We start from the raw sequence: 18,104 nt of genomic DNA on the forward strand, positions 1-18,104 counted from the left end.
CAACCACAAGGAGGTTACCCAATGTGACTCTACCCTCCCTAGCAACCAGGCCAATTTGGTTGCTTAGGAGACCTGGCTGGAGTCACTCAGCATGCCCTGAATTCGAACTCGTGACTCCAGGGGTGGTAGTCAGTGTCAATAATCGCTGAGCTACCCAGCCCCCCAGACTCAGGTTTGAGTATTTCTGTAACTGCTGATCTCCTGGGATTTTCACACACAACAGTCTCTAGAGTTTACTCAGAATGGTGCCAAAAACAAAACACATCCAGTGAGCGAGCAGTTCTGCAGATGGATACGTCTTGTTGATGAGAGAGGTCAACAGAGAATGGCCAGACTGGTTCGAGCTGACAGAAAGGCTACGGTAAATCAGATAACCACTCCGTACAATTGTAGTGAGCAGAATAGCATCTCAGAATGCACAACTCGTTAAACATTGAGGCGGATGGGCTACAACAGCAGAAGACCACGTTGGGAACTTTATTAGGACCATAGTGTTCAGTGCACAGTGAGTGTACAGTATATAACTGTTACTGCAAATGAGGGATAATCTGATCTATTCTTCAGGTGTTTCCTCAGACTAGGCATATTACAGTTCTTTGGGTCTTTAGATTCAAGTCACCAATCATGTGGCATTTGACAACTTAATAGTTCCCAAAAAAGTTCACAAGCTAGGGCAGGCTTCTCACCTTGATAAATGACTGCAAAATGAAAAATGCAGACTTCTACTTAAAGACAGGCATTTAGAATGTTATAAATTCTGTTTTATGCTCAGCCTACCAAATACTGAGAGCCAGAAAGACTATATGCTTCTTAATTTGTATAAATTGTGACAGTGATTTCAACTGATGTGCTAATGCATAAAAACTGTTTGAGAGACACTATGTCAAATGAATAGTTCACCCAAAAATTTGGTCATAATATACTCACCATCATGTCATTCCAAACTTGTATAACTTTCTGTTATGAGGAAAACAAAGGGGATGTTTTAAATAAAATCTTGATCAGTTTTTTCAATACAATGGCAGTGGGTTGTGCCTCACTTTAAAGCTTAAAAAGGACCCAAAGTATCATAAAAGCAGAAAAAAAAAAAAAAAAAAAATGAAAAGCAATATATTTAAAATGGTTAAAGCACGATGAAAGTGAAAAATAACTGTATAGCAAGTAGACGCTATCTTGACAACACAGACCTGCATGATATACAGATTGCTGAAAAAGTGTAACAGATATTCTAATATCAAACTGGAAAGGTTAGATCTGACCCTGATAATACTGACTATGATAAGGAAAAAATGTTTATACAGTGTTCACATTGCTCATTACAGTGTTTATAAGACACTGACTGTGCAAGCGAGTGAGACTGTTATTTCTGTGTGATATCTGGGATGGTGTAAATCAGTTAGACATGCATAGCAGAGATGGAAGAGAGCTGAATCTTGGCCAACAGCAACCTCGCAGCAGGGGATGAGAAAACTCAGTATGGCATAGATGGAATTTGAGAGAGAGAAAATGCAAAATGGATGTTATTTCACATATGTAAATATCCGATGTACACTGATTTTATGCACCTGTTAGTAATGAGTAAAGCTGAAATAGCAAAACCCCCTTATTAGAAGGGGGTGTCCACATACTTTTGGCCATGTAGTGTTTTACTTATCCATTGCATCTGGAGAGCTACATGTGTTGTGTTAACAGATTGGGTTGATGATGTAAAATAAGCATGTTACTGTATGAATGAGTGATGCATTTCCTGTATGGGATGCCTTGCACATACAGCTATGCCAAATGTAATCAGTCATAGTAGATGTCTGGTATGGTTGGCTCACATGCACAACATGCATGATTATCTATACATTTTTCTTGTGTATGAACTGATTTAATTTAAAGAAATACTTGCTGTTTCTACATGGATGTAATTGATTTGAGAATGGGCACACCCTGTCTTTGGCTATACACAGCCTAAGGGCCGGTTCTTTGGAACATACTGTATTCTTTTAAATGGCTTTTTAATGAAGGACAAATTTGACTCTGACCCCTTCTGTGTTCTTTTTTCCCTAAAAGCCAGATGATTGGCCTTTTGCTTTAGTTCAGTTTCTTTTACACTCTCCAGTCAGGTTTTGATTTTAACTTAAAGGAGGGAAGAGTGAATACTCAGGTTTGACAAAGGAAATCAGTAGGAATTTAATATTTGATTTAAATATATGTACAGATTATTTAAACTGTACTGCTGCCAGAATGTAGGCAGCTGTCTCCAAAACCAATGTTTTCCAGACTGTTTCGACAACAAAATGTCCATTTTCAAAATTGCGTAAGACAGACTTCGAAAATGTTAGGCCCCTCTGGGTGTTAAACAGGGGCCATTTACGCTTGAGCCAGTGGTGGTATCAGGCATGCACCAGAGTTAGCAAAATAGCTCTGAAAAAGGAAGGTCATCCAAATGCTTAAATCTGTATCCACAGAGATGTGAGATAAATATGCAGGGCACTTTAGAGTTTGTCCAAAAAAGGTCAGTTTCCTGGTGAATCACCCTGAAAGTACATATCTGCATCCCAGATGATGGAGTAAGAGTTTTGTCACTAAACTTGCCAAGCGAAGGTCAGTTATGCAGACAATACAAACATGATCTTTCTTACAATCAGAAAAAAGCAGCACAGAAACAGTTTGTCAGAGCTGCTCTGTTTAAGTTGGCATTTAGTTGGAAGAAACCCATTCAGAAAAGAAGAGTCTTATAGGTTTCACCAATTTCTTGACAAGCTATCCGATAAGCCTGAATCAGTCTAGTCTTGTCAGAGCTTCTCTACAATAAGTTAGCTAGGATGATGAAAAGTCTAGTTTAAAGAGGTGACAAAATGAGTTTAAAAGGCCTATAATACAACATTATGTAACATGGAAAGTTTGAACACTTTCAGCCTTTTTCTTCATAAATAATAATATACAACATCTTCCAATCATTCACATTACAAGTGTCAAAAATTTCACAACCGCACAGTATGGTGATCCTAGACACTATACAACGATAATTCATATTATGGCTAGCATACATACAAATATACACATAAAGAAAGTCACTACAATGTAAGAACTTCTTTACTCACTCAAAGCAATGGCATTTCTAAAGTCAGAAGTTAAAACTTCTTAAAAAATATATAAATGAAATGGAGAGTATCACTGCAAAAATAAAAATAATAATAAAAAATAAGGAGGGGTAAAAAACAGAAAACATCTCTTAGTCATAACCAACATGATTTTAGTGATTTGAGTTCCTACAAAGAGTTCTCACAGCAGTCTATAAAGTATGATAGCAGCTATTTTGGACGGACTTAACGCAACACTGGAGGAGTTTCAAAGTTGTTCCGAGTCATCAAATATAAAAAACAAAGGAGCAATTATGTTTTGACTCCCTGGCCAGCCAGTGAGACAACACTAAGCAACACATACACTCTTTACGTCAACACTGCGGTGGCTCTGATGAAGGGTAACGTCATTTCAAAGCCGCATAACGATTTAACCCTGTCAGTGACCAGACACCTGTGTCATCGTCATGGCTGAGCGGCTGATTTTCATGCTGCCTTTTTCTGGTTTGCAACATTACTTAGAGTGAATAATATGTCTTATCAAAAGACAAAAAATGGTCTTCATAAAATCGAGTGCGATGCAGCATTAAATCCTCATCTCTGCATCATCACTGTGCTCTAGTGAGTGCTCTGTGGTGCTGATGATGGAGGTTGAGGGACCTTGAGTGACACCAAATGGGGAGACTGCTGGAGAACGTGCAGCAAGTGGGGACAGGGAAGGGGAGAAGCTAGGTGACATGGCAGCTGAGGAGATAGAGCCCTCATGGCTAATTGGTGAGCGCCTGAGGGTTGCCAAATGGTGGAACGTCCGTGCTATGGCTGGTTTAGGTGGGACGGATTTGGCTCCTGGATGAGCCACTGAGGTAATGAGGGGTGGCGGGTCAATTCTTGGCTTGGGGTCTGTCTTGAGTTTGGGTTGGAAGGGCCGCCGTGGATTGTTGGGGGGTAGGCTCTCATCTTTAAGCCTAGCAATCTCTGTAAAAACACTGGCTAAGGGTTGGAACTGGGGGCACCAGTTGAGAAGGTAGTCCCAGTTGTAGCTGCCTCTTAGTTCCTCGTCACTTGCCACTATGGCTGTGAGGGACCCATCTACCATGGGTTTTCCATCCTCTGGAAATGCGTAATCTTTTGGATGGGAAATGTTCAACCCTCGACCTACTCCAAGGTAGCCCCCGCCTTCGTCTCGATAGACTGGGAGCTGACCAGAGAGCAGGGTACCACTGATGCTCCCCAGTTTTTTAGTTTTGAACCACTGGCTTGCATCAAGTGGCCCAGGTTCGCAAGAAATATCAGAGAGCTGGTCCGCATCCTGTTGGATGCCCGAGTCAGGGCCCCGAGCAGAGATGTGCTCTTGCATGGATGAGGTGATGCTTGCAACTCTCGGGTATTCATTGATCATACGGATTTCGTCATCTTCAGCTGCTTCTGCAGAACCTCGTCCACTGGAGTGAGAGGGATCAAGGGAACCTCCTCGTGTGTAAGACCCTCCACCGGTTCGTTCTTCCTCACCGGTATATCCAGGAAGGGCCTGATGATAGATTCTGTCTCCCCCTGTGGGTTTAGACTCATCTAACTTCTGCAAAGCAGTTCCTGATGACACAGCACTATTTCCATTATCCTGCCCTTTCTTCTTGCGCCTTGATCTTACTACAGAAAGGGCCACAGCAATTATCACTAATAAGATGATTACTCCAAGAGAGGCAGCAATTATGCCCACAAGAAGGATGTTAAGGTCAGTTGCAAGACCAAAGGATGTGTTAGTGATGTCAATGGTGAGCTGAGCAGAAGCAACTCTTGAGGTATCAAGGGGGCTGTGAGCATTGACATCCATTGTCATTAGGCGGGTTTCTCTCTTTGAGCGACTACCACCGCTTGAGCTGCTAGAGCTGTCCAACTTAAGGTAGATCACACCGGTGGTCTTATTCACATCAAAGTATGGAGAGATATTGGGGAAGGAGTAGAGGACAATACCATCCACACCACCATCCTCATCTTTGGCCTGTATTTGCCCAATGCTCTGACCTTTTTTGGCTCCCTCTGGCACTTCAAAGGAGAAGTCTGAAGAGGTGAAAACTGGGTCATACTCATCCTCTCCTGTAACATAGACCTGCACAGTGACAGTGGCTGAATTGTTGCCTGCATCCACAGCCAAAGCGATGAAATTAAATGAGTTCACCTTCTCGAAATCAAACATCTGCTTTGTACGAACTTCCCCTGAGTTCTGATCTACTAAGAAAAGATCTTTTCCCAGACTGGAGTGGTCTATTATGTAATACTTTAGCTGTCCATAAACTCCTGTGTCATAGTCAATAGCATGCAACACAGTCACAGCAGAGTTGGGTGGCTTGTTCTCGCGAATACTGGTGGTTATAGTTGCAATGGGAAAGTAAGGTCTGTTATCATTGACGTCCTTGACCTCAACACTAATAGGGGCCAGTGCAAAATGACTATGGCCGTCTGAGGCTTGTACTATAACCACATGGGAAGTCCGGCTCTCTCTGTCTAGTGGTCTTTGAAGCTTCAGTGCCCCAGTCCACTGATCCACCGAGAACAGTTTCATCTCATCTCCAGAGCTTATGCTGTACTGGATCTCTGCATAGGGAGCAGAATCAGGATCAGTTGCAGTCACACGTAAGATTTCAGTACCTGCTGCGACCCCTTCACTCAGAGCCACTATATACTCAGCTCTGCCAAAGACAGGAGGGTTGTCATTTACATCAGTGACCGTGATGATGGCCAGTACACTGGAACTGCGTTGGGGAACACCACGATCCGAGACTGCAATGGTGAGATTGTAGTGTGACAATGCCTCAAAATCCAGTCGCTCTGCAAGGATCAGGGTTCCTACTGTCTGGAAACCTTGACCCTCTATGAAACGAACGCTACTTTCAATCTGGAAAGCATTTCCAACGTTCCCACTGGTGATTGCAAAATCAAAGCCAGAGTTTTCCTGAGACAGGTCTCCGTCAACTGCCTCTAAGGTCAGGATAGTGGCTCCAGGTAGCTGGTCCTCAGGTACTGTGGCTCTGTACTCCAACTGATGGAATATGGGGGCATTATCATTGACATCTGTCAGCTGAACCTGGACTGTGGCAGAAGAGGACAGAGGTGGAGTCCCTCCATCATGAGCTTCAATGACTATGCTCACAGTGGGTTGCTCAGGGTCAAACTCTGCTTTCTGTCTAATGAAAAGTGTTCCTGTAAAGACATAGGAAGTGATGAACTTTTACACTGTATTGCAGGTGATTTTATCACAGTGCTAATGGTTTAAATATAAACTATATGATAAAACTATATACACATATTTAGTGGAAACATCAGCTTTATACCATTTTTAGGATCAATATAAAACCCCTCCCTCGTTGATGACACCACTCGATAGGTGACCCTTCCATTATCTCCTGAATCCCGATCAGTGGCTGTTACTGTGATAACAGTACTTCCTGTTGGAGAATGTTCTAGAAGTGTTACCTGGAAAACAATAGGAACAACAAAACTATTACTTGGCATTTTGGAGAAACGTTGATCTCAGTCAGCATTCATTTTCTTTGTATGAAAAAATATGCAAAGAAAGTGAATGGTGACAGAGGCTCACATTGTGCCTAAAATCACATAAAAGGCATACGGATTTGGAACAACATAGAGGTGAGTAACTGATGACAGAATTTTATTTTTAGGTAAACTATCCCTTTAACTTTTTTACAGTGTTAATTTAGAATGTTTCACAGCTATGATAGTTACAATGGTAGAAAAGTGATAAAGTCACCTGGTACAGATCTTGTGTAAATGTAGGTGCATTATCATTTATATCCTCCACCAGCACAGTTAGATTGGCTTCACTCTGGTGCTTTGAATCTGAAGCTCGAATAGTCAACGTATACCATGTCCTCTCCTCAAAGTCCAGTGATGCTGTCAGAGACACACGGCCATTGTAGCGGTGGATTCCGAATTTTCCCTGTGATGGGGCATCCAGCTGCAGAGAATAAGAAAGAACTGGGCCAGAATCCACATCATTTCCAGTAACCATAGTGATCTCAGTCCCGATAAGAGAGTCTGGAGGAACAGAGAGGAAGAGAAGAGAGCAGAGACATTGTTTAGGAGGTGTAAGAATAAACATGTACAGTAATAAAAGTTCTTGATAGCTATCACATGTCCTTCAAAAGACAAAGGTTGGGCAATTGAAGGAAGCTACAACATTAATAATCAGGTGATGCTGCTTTTAGCTATTATTCCTTAGAACCTTTAACCAACTGAAATTATTTAAGCTTCCAGCATTCACATTTAAAACAAACAAAAAATAAACAAAAGTCCATTATTGAGTGAGTACATAAAAAAATCTGTGTTCAGTGGGGCCTGGGAAGCTCAGCGAGTAAAGACGCTGACTACCACCCCTGGAGTCGCGAGTTTGAATCCAGGGTGTGCTGAGTGACTCCAGCCAGGTCTCCTAAGCAACCAAATTGGCCTGGTTGCTAGGGAGGGTAGAGTCACATGGGGTAACCTCCTTGGGGTCGCTATAATGTGGTTCTCGCTCTCGGTGGGGTGTGTGGTGAGTTGTGCATGCATGCCGTGGGGAATAGCATGAAGCCTCCACACGTGCTATGTCTCCACGGTAATGCGCTCAACAAGACACGTGATAAGATGCGCGGATTGACGGTCTCAGATGCGGAGGCAACTGAGATTCGTCCTCCACCACCTGGATTGAGGCGAGTCACTACGCCACCACAAGGACTTAGAGCACATTGGGAATTGGGCATTTCAAATTGGGGAGAAAAGGGGAGAAAAAAATCTGTTCAAAACCCTGTCCCTGTCTGTGTCGCGTGTGTGATGCTGGGAAGGCTGGAGTAATTTTAGCAGCAACAGTGCAGCAGTCTGGATGGATGTTAACTGTTTGGCAAAGCAGTTTACTTGCTATGATGCTTGGATATGTTTTCTGGTACGGCTGTTAAAGCTTATATTGTTGTCATGCTTTAATTATTTAAATATTACTTGAGGGATATTGTATTTACCATTCACAAAGTGTTTAAGGGCTACATTTTCCAGTGAAGATACTGTAGCATGTTTACTAATATTCATGACTTCTGACTATTTTATAACATTGCTGTAGTTTTTAATCGAATTACATAATATCAAAGTGAAAATAGCACATTATGACTCTGTAGGTGAATATCACAGATTGATCACAAGCAAAGCAGGTAACCTCAAACCATGAGATTCATCTGTGCAGAAGAGCAGTGCCAAAACACAACTGAAATTAAATGTTCCTCCGCAAGTTACTTGCAATTTTAGGTTTCAACCACAGATATCGATAGAGAGTCCATAGTTCTGTAGTGCAGCTTTAATAAGTCTTTTTAGTAGGTACTTCCCACTTAGTAAGATATTTCCTTTTTTGGTCTCATACCTGTTTTTTTTGTTTTATTTTTTACAGTTTATTTAAAAAATAAAAAAACAGTTTATTTCAAATTTATCATCAAAATGGTGTTTAAATAAATGAATGAATTAAAACTTTAATCAAATGAAAATATAACAATTACATTTCAACAAAATATTGTATTATTTTTTTATCAAATGATGTGCTTTTATACTGAACCTCACAGCACAATCCAAAATAAAACATTGGAGTTATATTTTGTCAAATAAAGTGCTTTATAACAGAGCATCACAGATGTGAGATATTGCTTTAATATAATACAATTACTATTGATTTATTATTATTATTATTAGTAGTAGTAGTAGTAGTAGTAGTAGTAGTAGTATTACTGTGAATATTACATAACTATACAGTAGTGATTTATTTCTCTCATATTTTATTTTATATTTTCCATTTACAGGTAAATTTAGCATTTATTTTGGCTGAGCATTTATTTTGAAGTGTTTCTGTGTTGCTATAGTACAGTAGCTTCTCAGTCTGGAAAAGCTGGTCCATTGTGATTATCAAAATGCAAAAGACTGCTATTTAATTTAAAAAAAATACATGTATGTAGTGTATATGTGCCTCATGCTACAAAGTGAATTAGCGCTCTGCTTGATGTCATCTGCTACAAACAGAACGTGCGATGCTCGTGATGGTGTTTTCCGTGTCTGAGCCAAGGAGCTCTTAAAGGTATGAGCACTTTATATATTTATGTCAGCACAACACCAGCTCCAGACAATCACAAGCACTCACATTTGAAGCGTGTAGCACATGAAAACTATATATTTATCTCATTAAATCACAGCTTTTGCAGTTAAATAATCTCACTAGGACATAATGTGATTTAAATTAGTAAAATGAATGTTTACATAATGACATTTGTACGTCAGATGATATCGGTTTTTTGTATCAAAGCATTTTTACGAGCACGAGTACAATTACATGAGTGGGGTATCAGACCCGATTCCGATACCAGTATCGTTATTGGGACATCCTTACTTTTAAGTCATTATATTACATTTTTATTGTAATTTTTATTGTCATTCTTGTTTTTATACATTGAAAAAACTTTTTTTAGATAAAAAAAAAAAACATTTATACTCCGACCTGTGAAACACTTTGAGCTGCATTTCATTTATGAAAGGTGAGATACATATAAAAAGATGATTTTAATTATTATTGTTATTATACCACAGCTAATAAGAAGTAAAAAGTATGACAACCCTGACTTTAAGCTCTCTTAAATGGATAAGGAAGGGTCATAGGTCACTAGTTAGTTTACTTACTCTCTGGCACGCTAACTTCCCGTGGCACTGGGATGGTGGGACTGTTGTCGTTGAGGTCGACGATAATCACTGTGATGGTGGCAGTGCCTACTAGCTTGGGGCTGCCACGATCTGTGGCCTTTATCACCAGCCTGAAGCAAATTAGATGAATGAATAACGGTCAAGGAGAGTTTAATGTGGAGCTTCTTTAAAGAGATAGTTCACCCAAAAATGAAAATTCTGTTATCATTTACTCCGCCTCATGTCCTTCCAAACCTGTATGACTTTTTTTTTTTTTTGTGTAGAAAAAAAAAAAGGGTTTTCTTGCATTATGTCAAAGCTGTTCTTTTCCATACAATAAATGTGAAAGGTGACCACAGCTGTCCCTGGTCCCTATCCACTTTGATTGTATGGAAAAGAGCAGCTTGGACATTCTGTCAGGTATCTCCTTTAGTGTTTTTAATGTGAGAAAAAAGTCATAAGGGTTTAAAATGACTTGAGGGTGAGTATATGAGAGTGAGAAAATTAATTTTTGGGGAATTATTCCATTAACGGAATAAGTGTTAGAGATTGAGAGAGAAAGAGAGAACAAAAAATGTCTTTTATTTTCGATAAGATAGGGACATTCGTAAAACAATCCAAAAACACTAACAGACCCAAAAATGTGGTAAATTAAAATCACTCAGCATGACAGGGGTCAGGGGAACATTTCAGACACAAAACACATGAGGGCTTGAAAACATCACACACACAAACTAAATAACACAAAGCCCAGAGAGGACAGTTACATTCCACAGAACAGAAGAAATAAAAGACCCGCAGAGCAATGACTTCACGGGCCAAAAAAACACAGCACACACATATGTACACTCACTTGGCCTGCGTCCAGATTTCTCGGTCCATAATAGCCGCTGTAGTGATGCTGCCTGTCAGAGAGTCAATCTTGAAAAGGCCACTTTGCCTGGAAGACTCAATAGAGTAAGTTACCTGACCGTTCTGACCCTGGTCAACATCCTCTGCCACAACCTAATGGATATATAAATCTTACCATACAATTGCAGACTGAACATGAAAAACCTATATTAACTTAAAAGAAAGATGTTTGTAGAATATGAATGTTTTTAATATGCTTCTAGCCTGCTGAAAGACCAACTTAGACCAGTACAAATTTTTTATGCAGCTACAGACTAAAGTGGACCAGCATAGCCATGCCAAAACAGCTGGTGAAGCTGGTTGACCAAGATAAACCAGCTAGTTCAGCTAGTAAAGAGTTCTGGTAGGAACATCAGCACACCAGCATCCAAAACTCAACATACGCTGAATTTTTAGCATGACAATTACCTTTGACCTTTAAAATGTACCAAAAATAAAGAGCCCTTGCCTGAATGATGGGAAAGTCATAGCCCTGTGCTTCATGCATATATGCAACATAGTTTTGTAGCTGGAATCGTGGTAGGTTGTCATTTACATCCTGAAGAATCAGGTTGACAGCCATAAAGGAGCTAGATGATGTAGTTTCAGCCTTCACCACTAGGCGGAGTCTTGGCGTGTCCTCAAAATCCAGGCCATTGGAGCTCTGTACCCAGATTTCACCTGTGAAAGCAGAGATGATGCGCTGAAGTAGGTCAACTGCCTGACATTGCAACAGGTTCTATTCTTCTGTCTTTTTCTTTTTCATTGTGACTAACTTCAAAATTGTATATTCTTCCTAACTTCTTTGATGAGTTGAAAGACCCCAAAAAATCTCTTGATTTTCTGTGCTGTTCCTGTGCTGACGTATTTCCTATTGAAAAAAGTTTGGGTGGAACACATCTATGGGCTCGTGCCTTTTTAGTCGGATGCAGGTTGTATTAGGGAAAGGGATGTTATCATTCAAGAGAGCATGTGACTGCACAAAAATCTGAGTAGTGCAACATGAGTCACCAATATTTTGGTTCATTTTCCTGGAAAAGGTAGATTTTAAATTTTGCATTTTTAATGTTTTAAGAGTACACTAGCATATAGATGGCCTCAAATTGAATAGACATGGACCAAAAGCCATAAAAATCCAATTTCCAGATTGGAGCATCTTGTACAAATTTTAGAGGTGGTCTAACCCATAATTCACAGGGTTTTCTTCTGACCTGTACTGGAGCTGATGCTGAAAGACTTAAATTTGTTCCCACTGAAGATGGTGTAAGTGATGCCATCACGGCTGCCATCGGGGTGCTGAGCCTGAGCCTGTGCAACCGCAGTGCCTGTGGGGGAAAATACACAAAAATGTCAATACTCGCTACATTCACTCAAGATGATGGATTGGCTTTCAGAGCAAACCTGGGAGCTGCACAAAAATGTCTGTGAGTGATAGCTGAAATATAATGCTGCAGTTTTCAACAAACAGTTGCTTGCTAAATTATTCAAGGCCTTAATTGTCTAATTTCAGTTCTTTGAAAAACAGATATTACAAAAGATTCCCTTTCACTGAAGGATTTATTATCCAGTATGATGTGAGAATGTTAACTGAATGTTAAATGTGAGAGTAGGTTACAGTCTGAATCACCAAATCATTATTGTAATTATGTAATTCTCTACCTACCTTTAGCTGCATTCTCCTGGATACTAACATCTCTGGCGGTGCGAGAGAATCGAATGCCCTTGTAGTCTTGCTCCTTCACATAGATGATCACCACCCCTAGAGAAGATTGGGGAGGGCTGCCCTGATCCATAGCCTCCACTATGAGTGTGCGCTGGGTTTGCATCAGGGTCTGCAGCTTCTCTGTGGTCTGGACCTCTCCTGTAAGTGAATTAATAGCAAAACCCTGCACTGGCATCGCAAACCGGTAGAACACAGACCCGTTGGCTCCAAAGTCCTTATCTTCTGCTCTCATGGTGGCCACCACCTGATGCATAGACACACTTCCACTAGACACATTAATGATAAGTGGGTCCTGGATGAAGAATGGTGCATTGTCGTTGACATCCAGGATGGTAACAGTTACCAGGGCTGAGGTGTTGTGGGGTGCGGCAGGTGATAGGTCAACTGCATACACTTGGAAGGTGTAAGAAGCTCTTTTTTCTCTGTCCAGGGGTGATATGGTTGTGATTCGCCCTGTGTCTGGGTCTATTGTGAATGCACCTTTGGCCTCTTGGCTTAGGAAGTATAGGATCTGACCATTCTCACCCTCATCCACATCTGTTGCAGTCACATCCAGCACCACCTTACCTACAGCAGTATCTTCTGAGACATCAATTGTGTAGCTACTGCTGCCAAACTTGGGGCTGTTGTCATTTACATCAAGGACATTGACATCCACAGTGGCGGTGCTGCTCAGGGAGGGACTACCATGATCTTGGACCACCACCTCCAGGGAATAACTGTTCTTCCTTTCCCGGTCCAGAGGTCTGGAGGTCAAGAGAGCTCCAGAGGAACTGTCAAGTTGAAAGTCGCCATCTGGATCTCCAGCTATTGAAGAGCAATACAGAGACATAACATTTGTTAATATTAACCTGCTGGAAAAATAACAGTTTAAACCAGGATAAGATGTTTTTTTGGTCTTAACTGGTCTCCAAGCCTGGTCAGGCTAGTCTGGTTTGCTGATTTTAGAAGGGTTTTGGGCATCTGTCAGCTGGTCAGGCTTGAAAACCAGTTAGCCGATCAGCTAAACTAACTGAACACCATTTTAGCCAGGCTGAAAGATCGGCCAGATCAGATGAAGACCATCTTAGTCAGGCTGCGAGACAAACTAGACCTGCTAAAGACCAGCTAGGCCAGGCTGGGTGACCAGCTAGACCTGATTAAGACCATATTAGTCAGGCTGAAAGACCACCTAGACCTGCTAAAGACCAGCTTGGCAAGGCTGGGAGACAAGCTCAACCAACTGAAAACCATTTTAGCCTGGCTGTGAGACCATCTAGATCTGCTGAAGACCAGATTGTCAGGGCTGGGAGACTAGCTAGACCAGATTAAACAAGCTAAAAGCATCTTAGACTGTTTTAGGGTGTTTTTTCAGGGTAAGTGGCACATCCTTCTTTTTAAACCAGGCTAAAATGGTTTTCTGGTCTTAGCTGGTCTCCAAGCCTGGTCATGCTGGTCTGGTTTGCTGATTTTAGGGGGGTTTTGGGCATTTGTCAGCTGGCCAGGCTTGGAAACCAGTTTGCCGTCCAGCTAAACTAATTGAACACCATCTTAGCCAGGCTGGGAGACCAGCTAGACCAGTTGAAGACCAGCTTGGCAAGGCTGGGAGACCAGTTAGACCAGCTGAAGACCATCTTAGCCAGGCTGGGAGACCAGAGAGACCAGTTGAAGATCATCTTAGCCAGGTTGGGAGACCAGCTAGACCAGCTCAATACCATCATATCCAGGCTGGGTGACCAGCTAGACCTACAGAAGACCAGCTTGGCAAGGCCGGGAGACCAGCTAGGCCAGATGAAGACCATCATAGCCAGGCTGGCAGACCAGCTGAAGACCAGCTTGGCCAGGCTGGGTGACCAGCTAGACCTGCTGAAGACCAGCTTTGTAAGACTGGGAGACCAGCTAAACCAGCTTAAGACCATTTTTGGAAAGACTGGGAGACCAGTTAATCCTGCTAAAGACCAGCTTGGCCAGGCTGGGTTACCAGCTAGACCTGCTGAAGACCAGATTGGCAAGGCTGGGAGACCAGCTGAAGACAAACTTGTCTAGACTGAGAGACCAGCTAGACCAGATTAAACTAGCTAAAACCACCTTAGGCTGTTTTATGGAGTTTTTTCACTTTTTCAAGTGATACATCCTTCTTTTTAGAAAGAAATAATTTAGACTGAAATTTTAACATTAAACAGTAACATATGCCTTTATCACAGATAATTAAAAATGATTTAAAATGTAATATAATTCAAAATGTATATGATGTGTAAATCTACTGGAAAAAGCTCTTCATATTTTTCTTCTTCTTTATGTTGCTCTGTGAAAACAATAAGAATTTATAGTTTTACCACTGATCTTGTATTCCAGTCGGCCACTCTCTCCAGTGTCCTGATCCGTGGCTTTGAGGGCAAATAGCTCCACAGGCTCTAGGTTCTCAGGAACCTCCAGACTGTATTGTTGCCTCCCAAAAGCAGGAGCATTATCATTCTCATCCAGCACAGTGATGTGCACTTTGGCCTTGGCAAAGTTAGGGGGTATGCCACCATCCTTTGCATACACTGACAAACAAAAGACATAAGTATGGTTAGTAAGTTCCTAAGTTAATTATGGGTTATGATTATCAGTTGTAATATTCAATAATAATAATATTTTTAAGTACCCGTTACAGTGTAGTGGTCCTTAAATTCCCTGTCTAGGACCTGGGTGACAGATATTACACCTGTTTCTGGATTAATTATAAATCCATCCTCAGTCACTCCACCATAAGTCACCAGGCCGTTAGTTCCTGCAACACAGTCATTAAAACCAGAAATATATAATCAATAATTCTGTTCAGTATGATGTGCAAAATCGTGATTGGTGACTTAATCGATAGCTATCATTGGAATGGAACACTACCTTAATGTATACTGTGCAGTATACACAGTTTATTGCCAAAAAGTTTTATTTTATTTTTTTATTTTTTATTTTTTTAAGTGAAACTCTCTCATTATGGTACATTCACATCATGTTGTACTGTAATTACGAGATGACAACTCTGAGATTCTACTCAGAGCTGTTCACATCCTCATACTTAGAAATCATTTGAATTAATCACATAAATTCATTAATTCACCTCTATATGTTCTTGCAAAATGTTTATGGACAAATTGAGCACACCAGGGAACACTAACTATAATAAAATGGCATAACAAACATAAAAGCTGTTAAGGCGAGGACGTCACGACTGTCAAGTCGGAGCTTTCATAGAATTCCAAGTTTAAAACTTGTAATTACGAGTTCAATGAAGACATTAACGTTTTTTCTTAATTATGGAAATTTCGACATGATGTGAATACACCATTATTTCACTATAAATGTTTCAAACAGTAGTACGGTATTCTACATTGTTATCATATGCCTCATTAAGTTGCATTTGAGGGGTATTCAATTATGTGGCTTTTTAAATGTTTTTATTAAATTTTATCTAAAGATGTCTAACTTTTGAAAGTCAGATCAAATAATGAGTCAAAAAACAAACAAACAAACAAAAAAAAGAGATGTTATCATCAATCGTAGTTGATATTACTTCCAGGTAATTCATCACACTGGAAATGGAATGTCAAAGTGTGTGTTTTTCATTGTAGGAATACAGAAATTTAATAGGTAAACCAGGTACTCTATGCATGCAGAAATGTTAGATATTGTGTGAAGTATACATACTATATATACCAGAAAAATTAAGAGTAGTTAGTATGCTATTCTGAACATATCCTGTGACTTGTAACAATCTACAAAAATCCTCTCTTATTTCAGAATTAAAAATACATTCTGACTCAGAACTGTACAGGAACTAGTGAATAACCTAATTTGCATTAAAACAGATGTGTACAATGTCATAAAATATTCAGGTTAAAACCTTTTCATCTTGCTTTTAACACATCATACGTTTCATTAGTAGTTCAATTTGCTGATTCAGCAGCCGAGTATTGGTCCACAAAATGAACATAAGCGAAGACCAAAGACATACGGATGCCAGATTGCGTGCAAAGTCAGCTTGCTTTGGCATGAGCACCTGCTTACTCAATTAATAGTTCCTGGAGAATGTCTTTACAATCTCTCTCTTTTATACTCTCTCATTCTGCCCAGGGGGCTTAGAAAGAGTCCCACATATCCTCAACAGGAAACTTAAAAAAACAAAACAACACAACATAACAGCTTTAACCAGATGGCAACATTTTCAGACACAGGTCATGAATATTTGAACAGTCAGAATACCCTAGTAGTAAAGGTACATTTAACACATGGTTTAATGCATAAAGTAATCAAATATCACTCACCGTGATCCCGGTCTGAGGCGGAGACCTTTAGTATGGTTGTTCCTGCTGGCTGGTTCTCTTTGATTTGAGCTTCAAATTCAGTCCTTTCAAACCATGGTGCTTCATCGTTTACATCAATCACCTGGATAAACAGCATCTGAGTGGTGGAGTGATGGGGTATGCCGTGGTCCTCAGCAACAATGGTAAGGTTGTAGCTCTCTTGCTCCTCACGATCCAGAGGTTTCAGGATGGAAAGAGAGCCTGGAGATTAGGAGAAGAGAAAACCCTGCATGAGGGGTTCACAGTATTGCATTGTACTCAGTTGCTCTGTGGTTTAATAGAAAGAAACACTTCTAAAGAGGGGATATCTCTTCAATACAGTGGACCCAATAAGTATTTGGACACTTAAAGGAAAAGTTTACCTATTATTTACTCATCCTCATGTTATTACAAACCTGTATGACTTTCTTTCTTATGCGGAACACAGGAGGAGATGTTTTAACAAATAACGCATCTGTGGTGTGTCTGTCTTTTCAATACATCTGTAGTGGATTGTGGTTAAAAAAACATAAAAAAGGACCCAAAAGTATCATAAAAGTATCCAATGCCACTTTTGCTTCATATTCCAAGTCTTCTGAATACATACGATAGATTTTGGTGAGAAACAACCTGAAATTTAAGCAATTCTTCAGTGAAAATCTTAATATCCGTAGTGCATTTGATTCCTTTTTTTTAAGCTTTAAAGTGAGGCACACTCCACTGCCATTGTATTGAAAAGACAGACCATGATATTCAAGAAAACATCATAATTAAGAAAGTCATACTGATTTGAAACAATATGAGGGTAAATGATGACAGAATTTTAATTTCTGGGTGAACAATCCCTTTAAGCCACAATCAAAACGTCTGAATTTTTATTGTTTTTAAAACAAAAGTGGCATCTGCAAACAACTGATCCCAGACTTTTCCTAAGATATTTTTTTATTTACTTTTAACCAACTGCTCCCAAGGTAATCTTTAGGTGTGGTACTAACACAGAAGTACGGTACTGTTTTGGTACCAAGGCACAGCGATGATATCAGATTGTAATATCATGGTCCTTTCATATACAGTATAGCATGGTACTGAATGAAAGACTACAATGGTATTACCATGATCATGTCCAAAAACAATTTTGTCACTGTTTGGTATGTTTTTGTCAGTGTATGGTTTTAGCATTAAACTTCAAGGGCTTCTTCATCTTTATTACTCCCCTGTTAACATGTACTGTACCTGAGATTCCAAATTTGAAGAATTTGTTCATGCAAAATAAAAGTCAAACACAATATCCAAAGCTCATAATTCATTTTAAGCTTCATTCATTCTGTTTTTCTCCTCAGATTGGCTCCTCCAACTGGAACTTGACAAAGAAGATTTTTGCTGACCAGCTGCTATGAAGAGCAGGGTCTGGAGTTGTTG

General features: G+C 40.2%; 1 protein-coding gene across 1 annotated transcript in view; it reads right to left on the bottom strand.

Moving 5' to 3' along the window:
• Nucleotides 1–2,153: 2,153 nt before the first annotated feature.
• dchs1b (dachsous cadherin-related 1b) overlaps nt 2,154–18,104 on the bottom strand; it is a 157,382-nt gene continuing 141,431 nt past the window's right edge. Inside the window, exons 11-21 of the mRNA XM_051686208.1 lie at nt 16,668–16,907; nt 15,008–15,133; nt 14,697–14,906; nt 12,322–13,188; nt 11,870–11,983; nt 11,128–11,339; nt 10,621–10,772; nt 9,768–9,898; nt 6,838–7,124; nt 6,401–6,542; nt 2,154–6,269 (exon numbers count right to left, since the gene is read on the bottom strand). Of these exons, the coding sequence (XP_051542168.1) occupies nt 3,658–6,269; nt 6,401–6,542; nt 6,838–7,124; nt 9,768–9,898; nt 10,621–10,772; nt 11,128–11,339; nt 11,870–11,983; nt 12,322–13,188; nt 14,697–14,906; nt 15,008–15,133; nt 16,668–16,907 (5,093 nt within the window). The 3' untranslated portion in view covers nt 2,154–3,657. The remainder of the gene's footprint in view (nt 6,270–6,400; nt 6,543–6,837; nt 7,125–9,767; nt 9,899–10,620; nt 10,773–11,127; nt 11,340–11,869; nt 11,984–12,321; nt 13,189–14,696; nt 14,907–15,007; nt 15,134–16,667; nt 16,908–18,104) is intronic.

The sequence above is a fragment of the Myxocyprinus asiaticus genome, chromosome 43 (genome assembly GCF_019703515.2).
Source record: "Myxocyprinus asiaticus isolate MX2 ecotype Aquarium Trade chromosome 43, UBuf_Myxa_2, whole genome shotgun sequence".
Taxonomy (NCBI): domain Eukaryota; kingdom Metazoa; phylum Chordata; class Actinopteri; order Cypriniformes; family Catostomidae; genus Myxocyprinus; species Myxocyprinus asiaticus.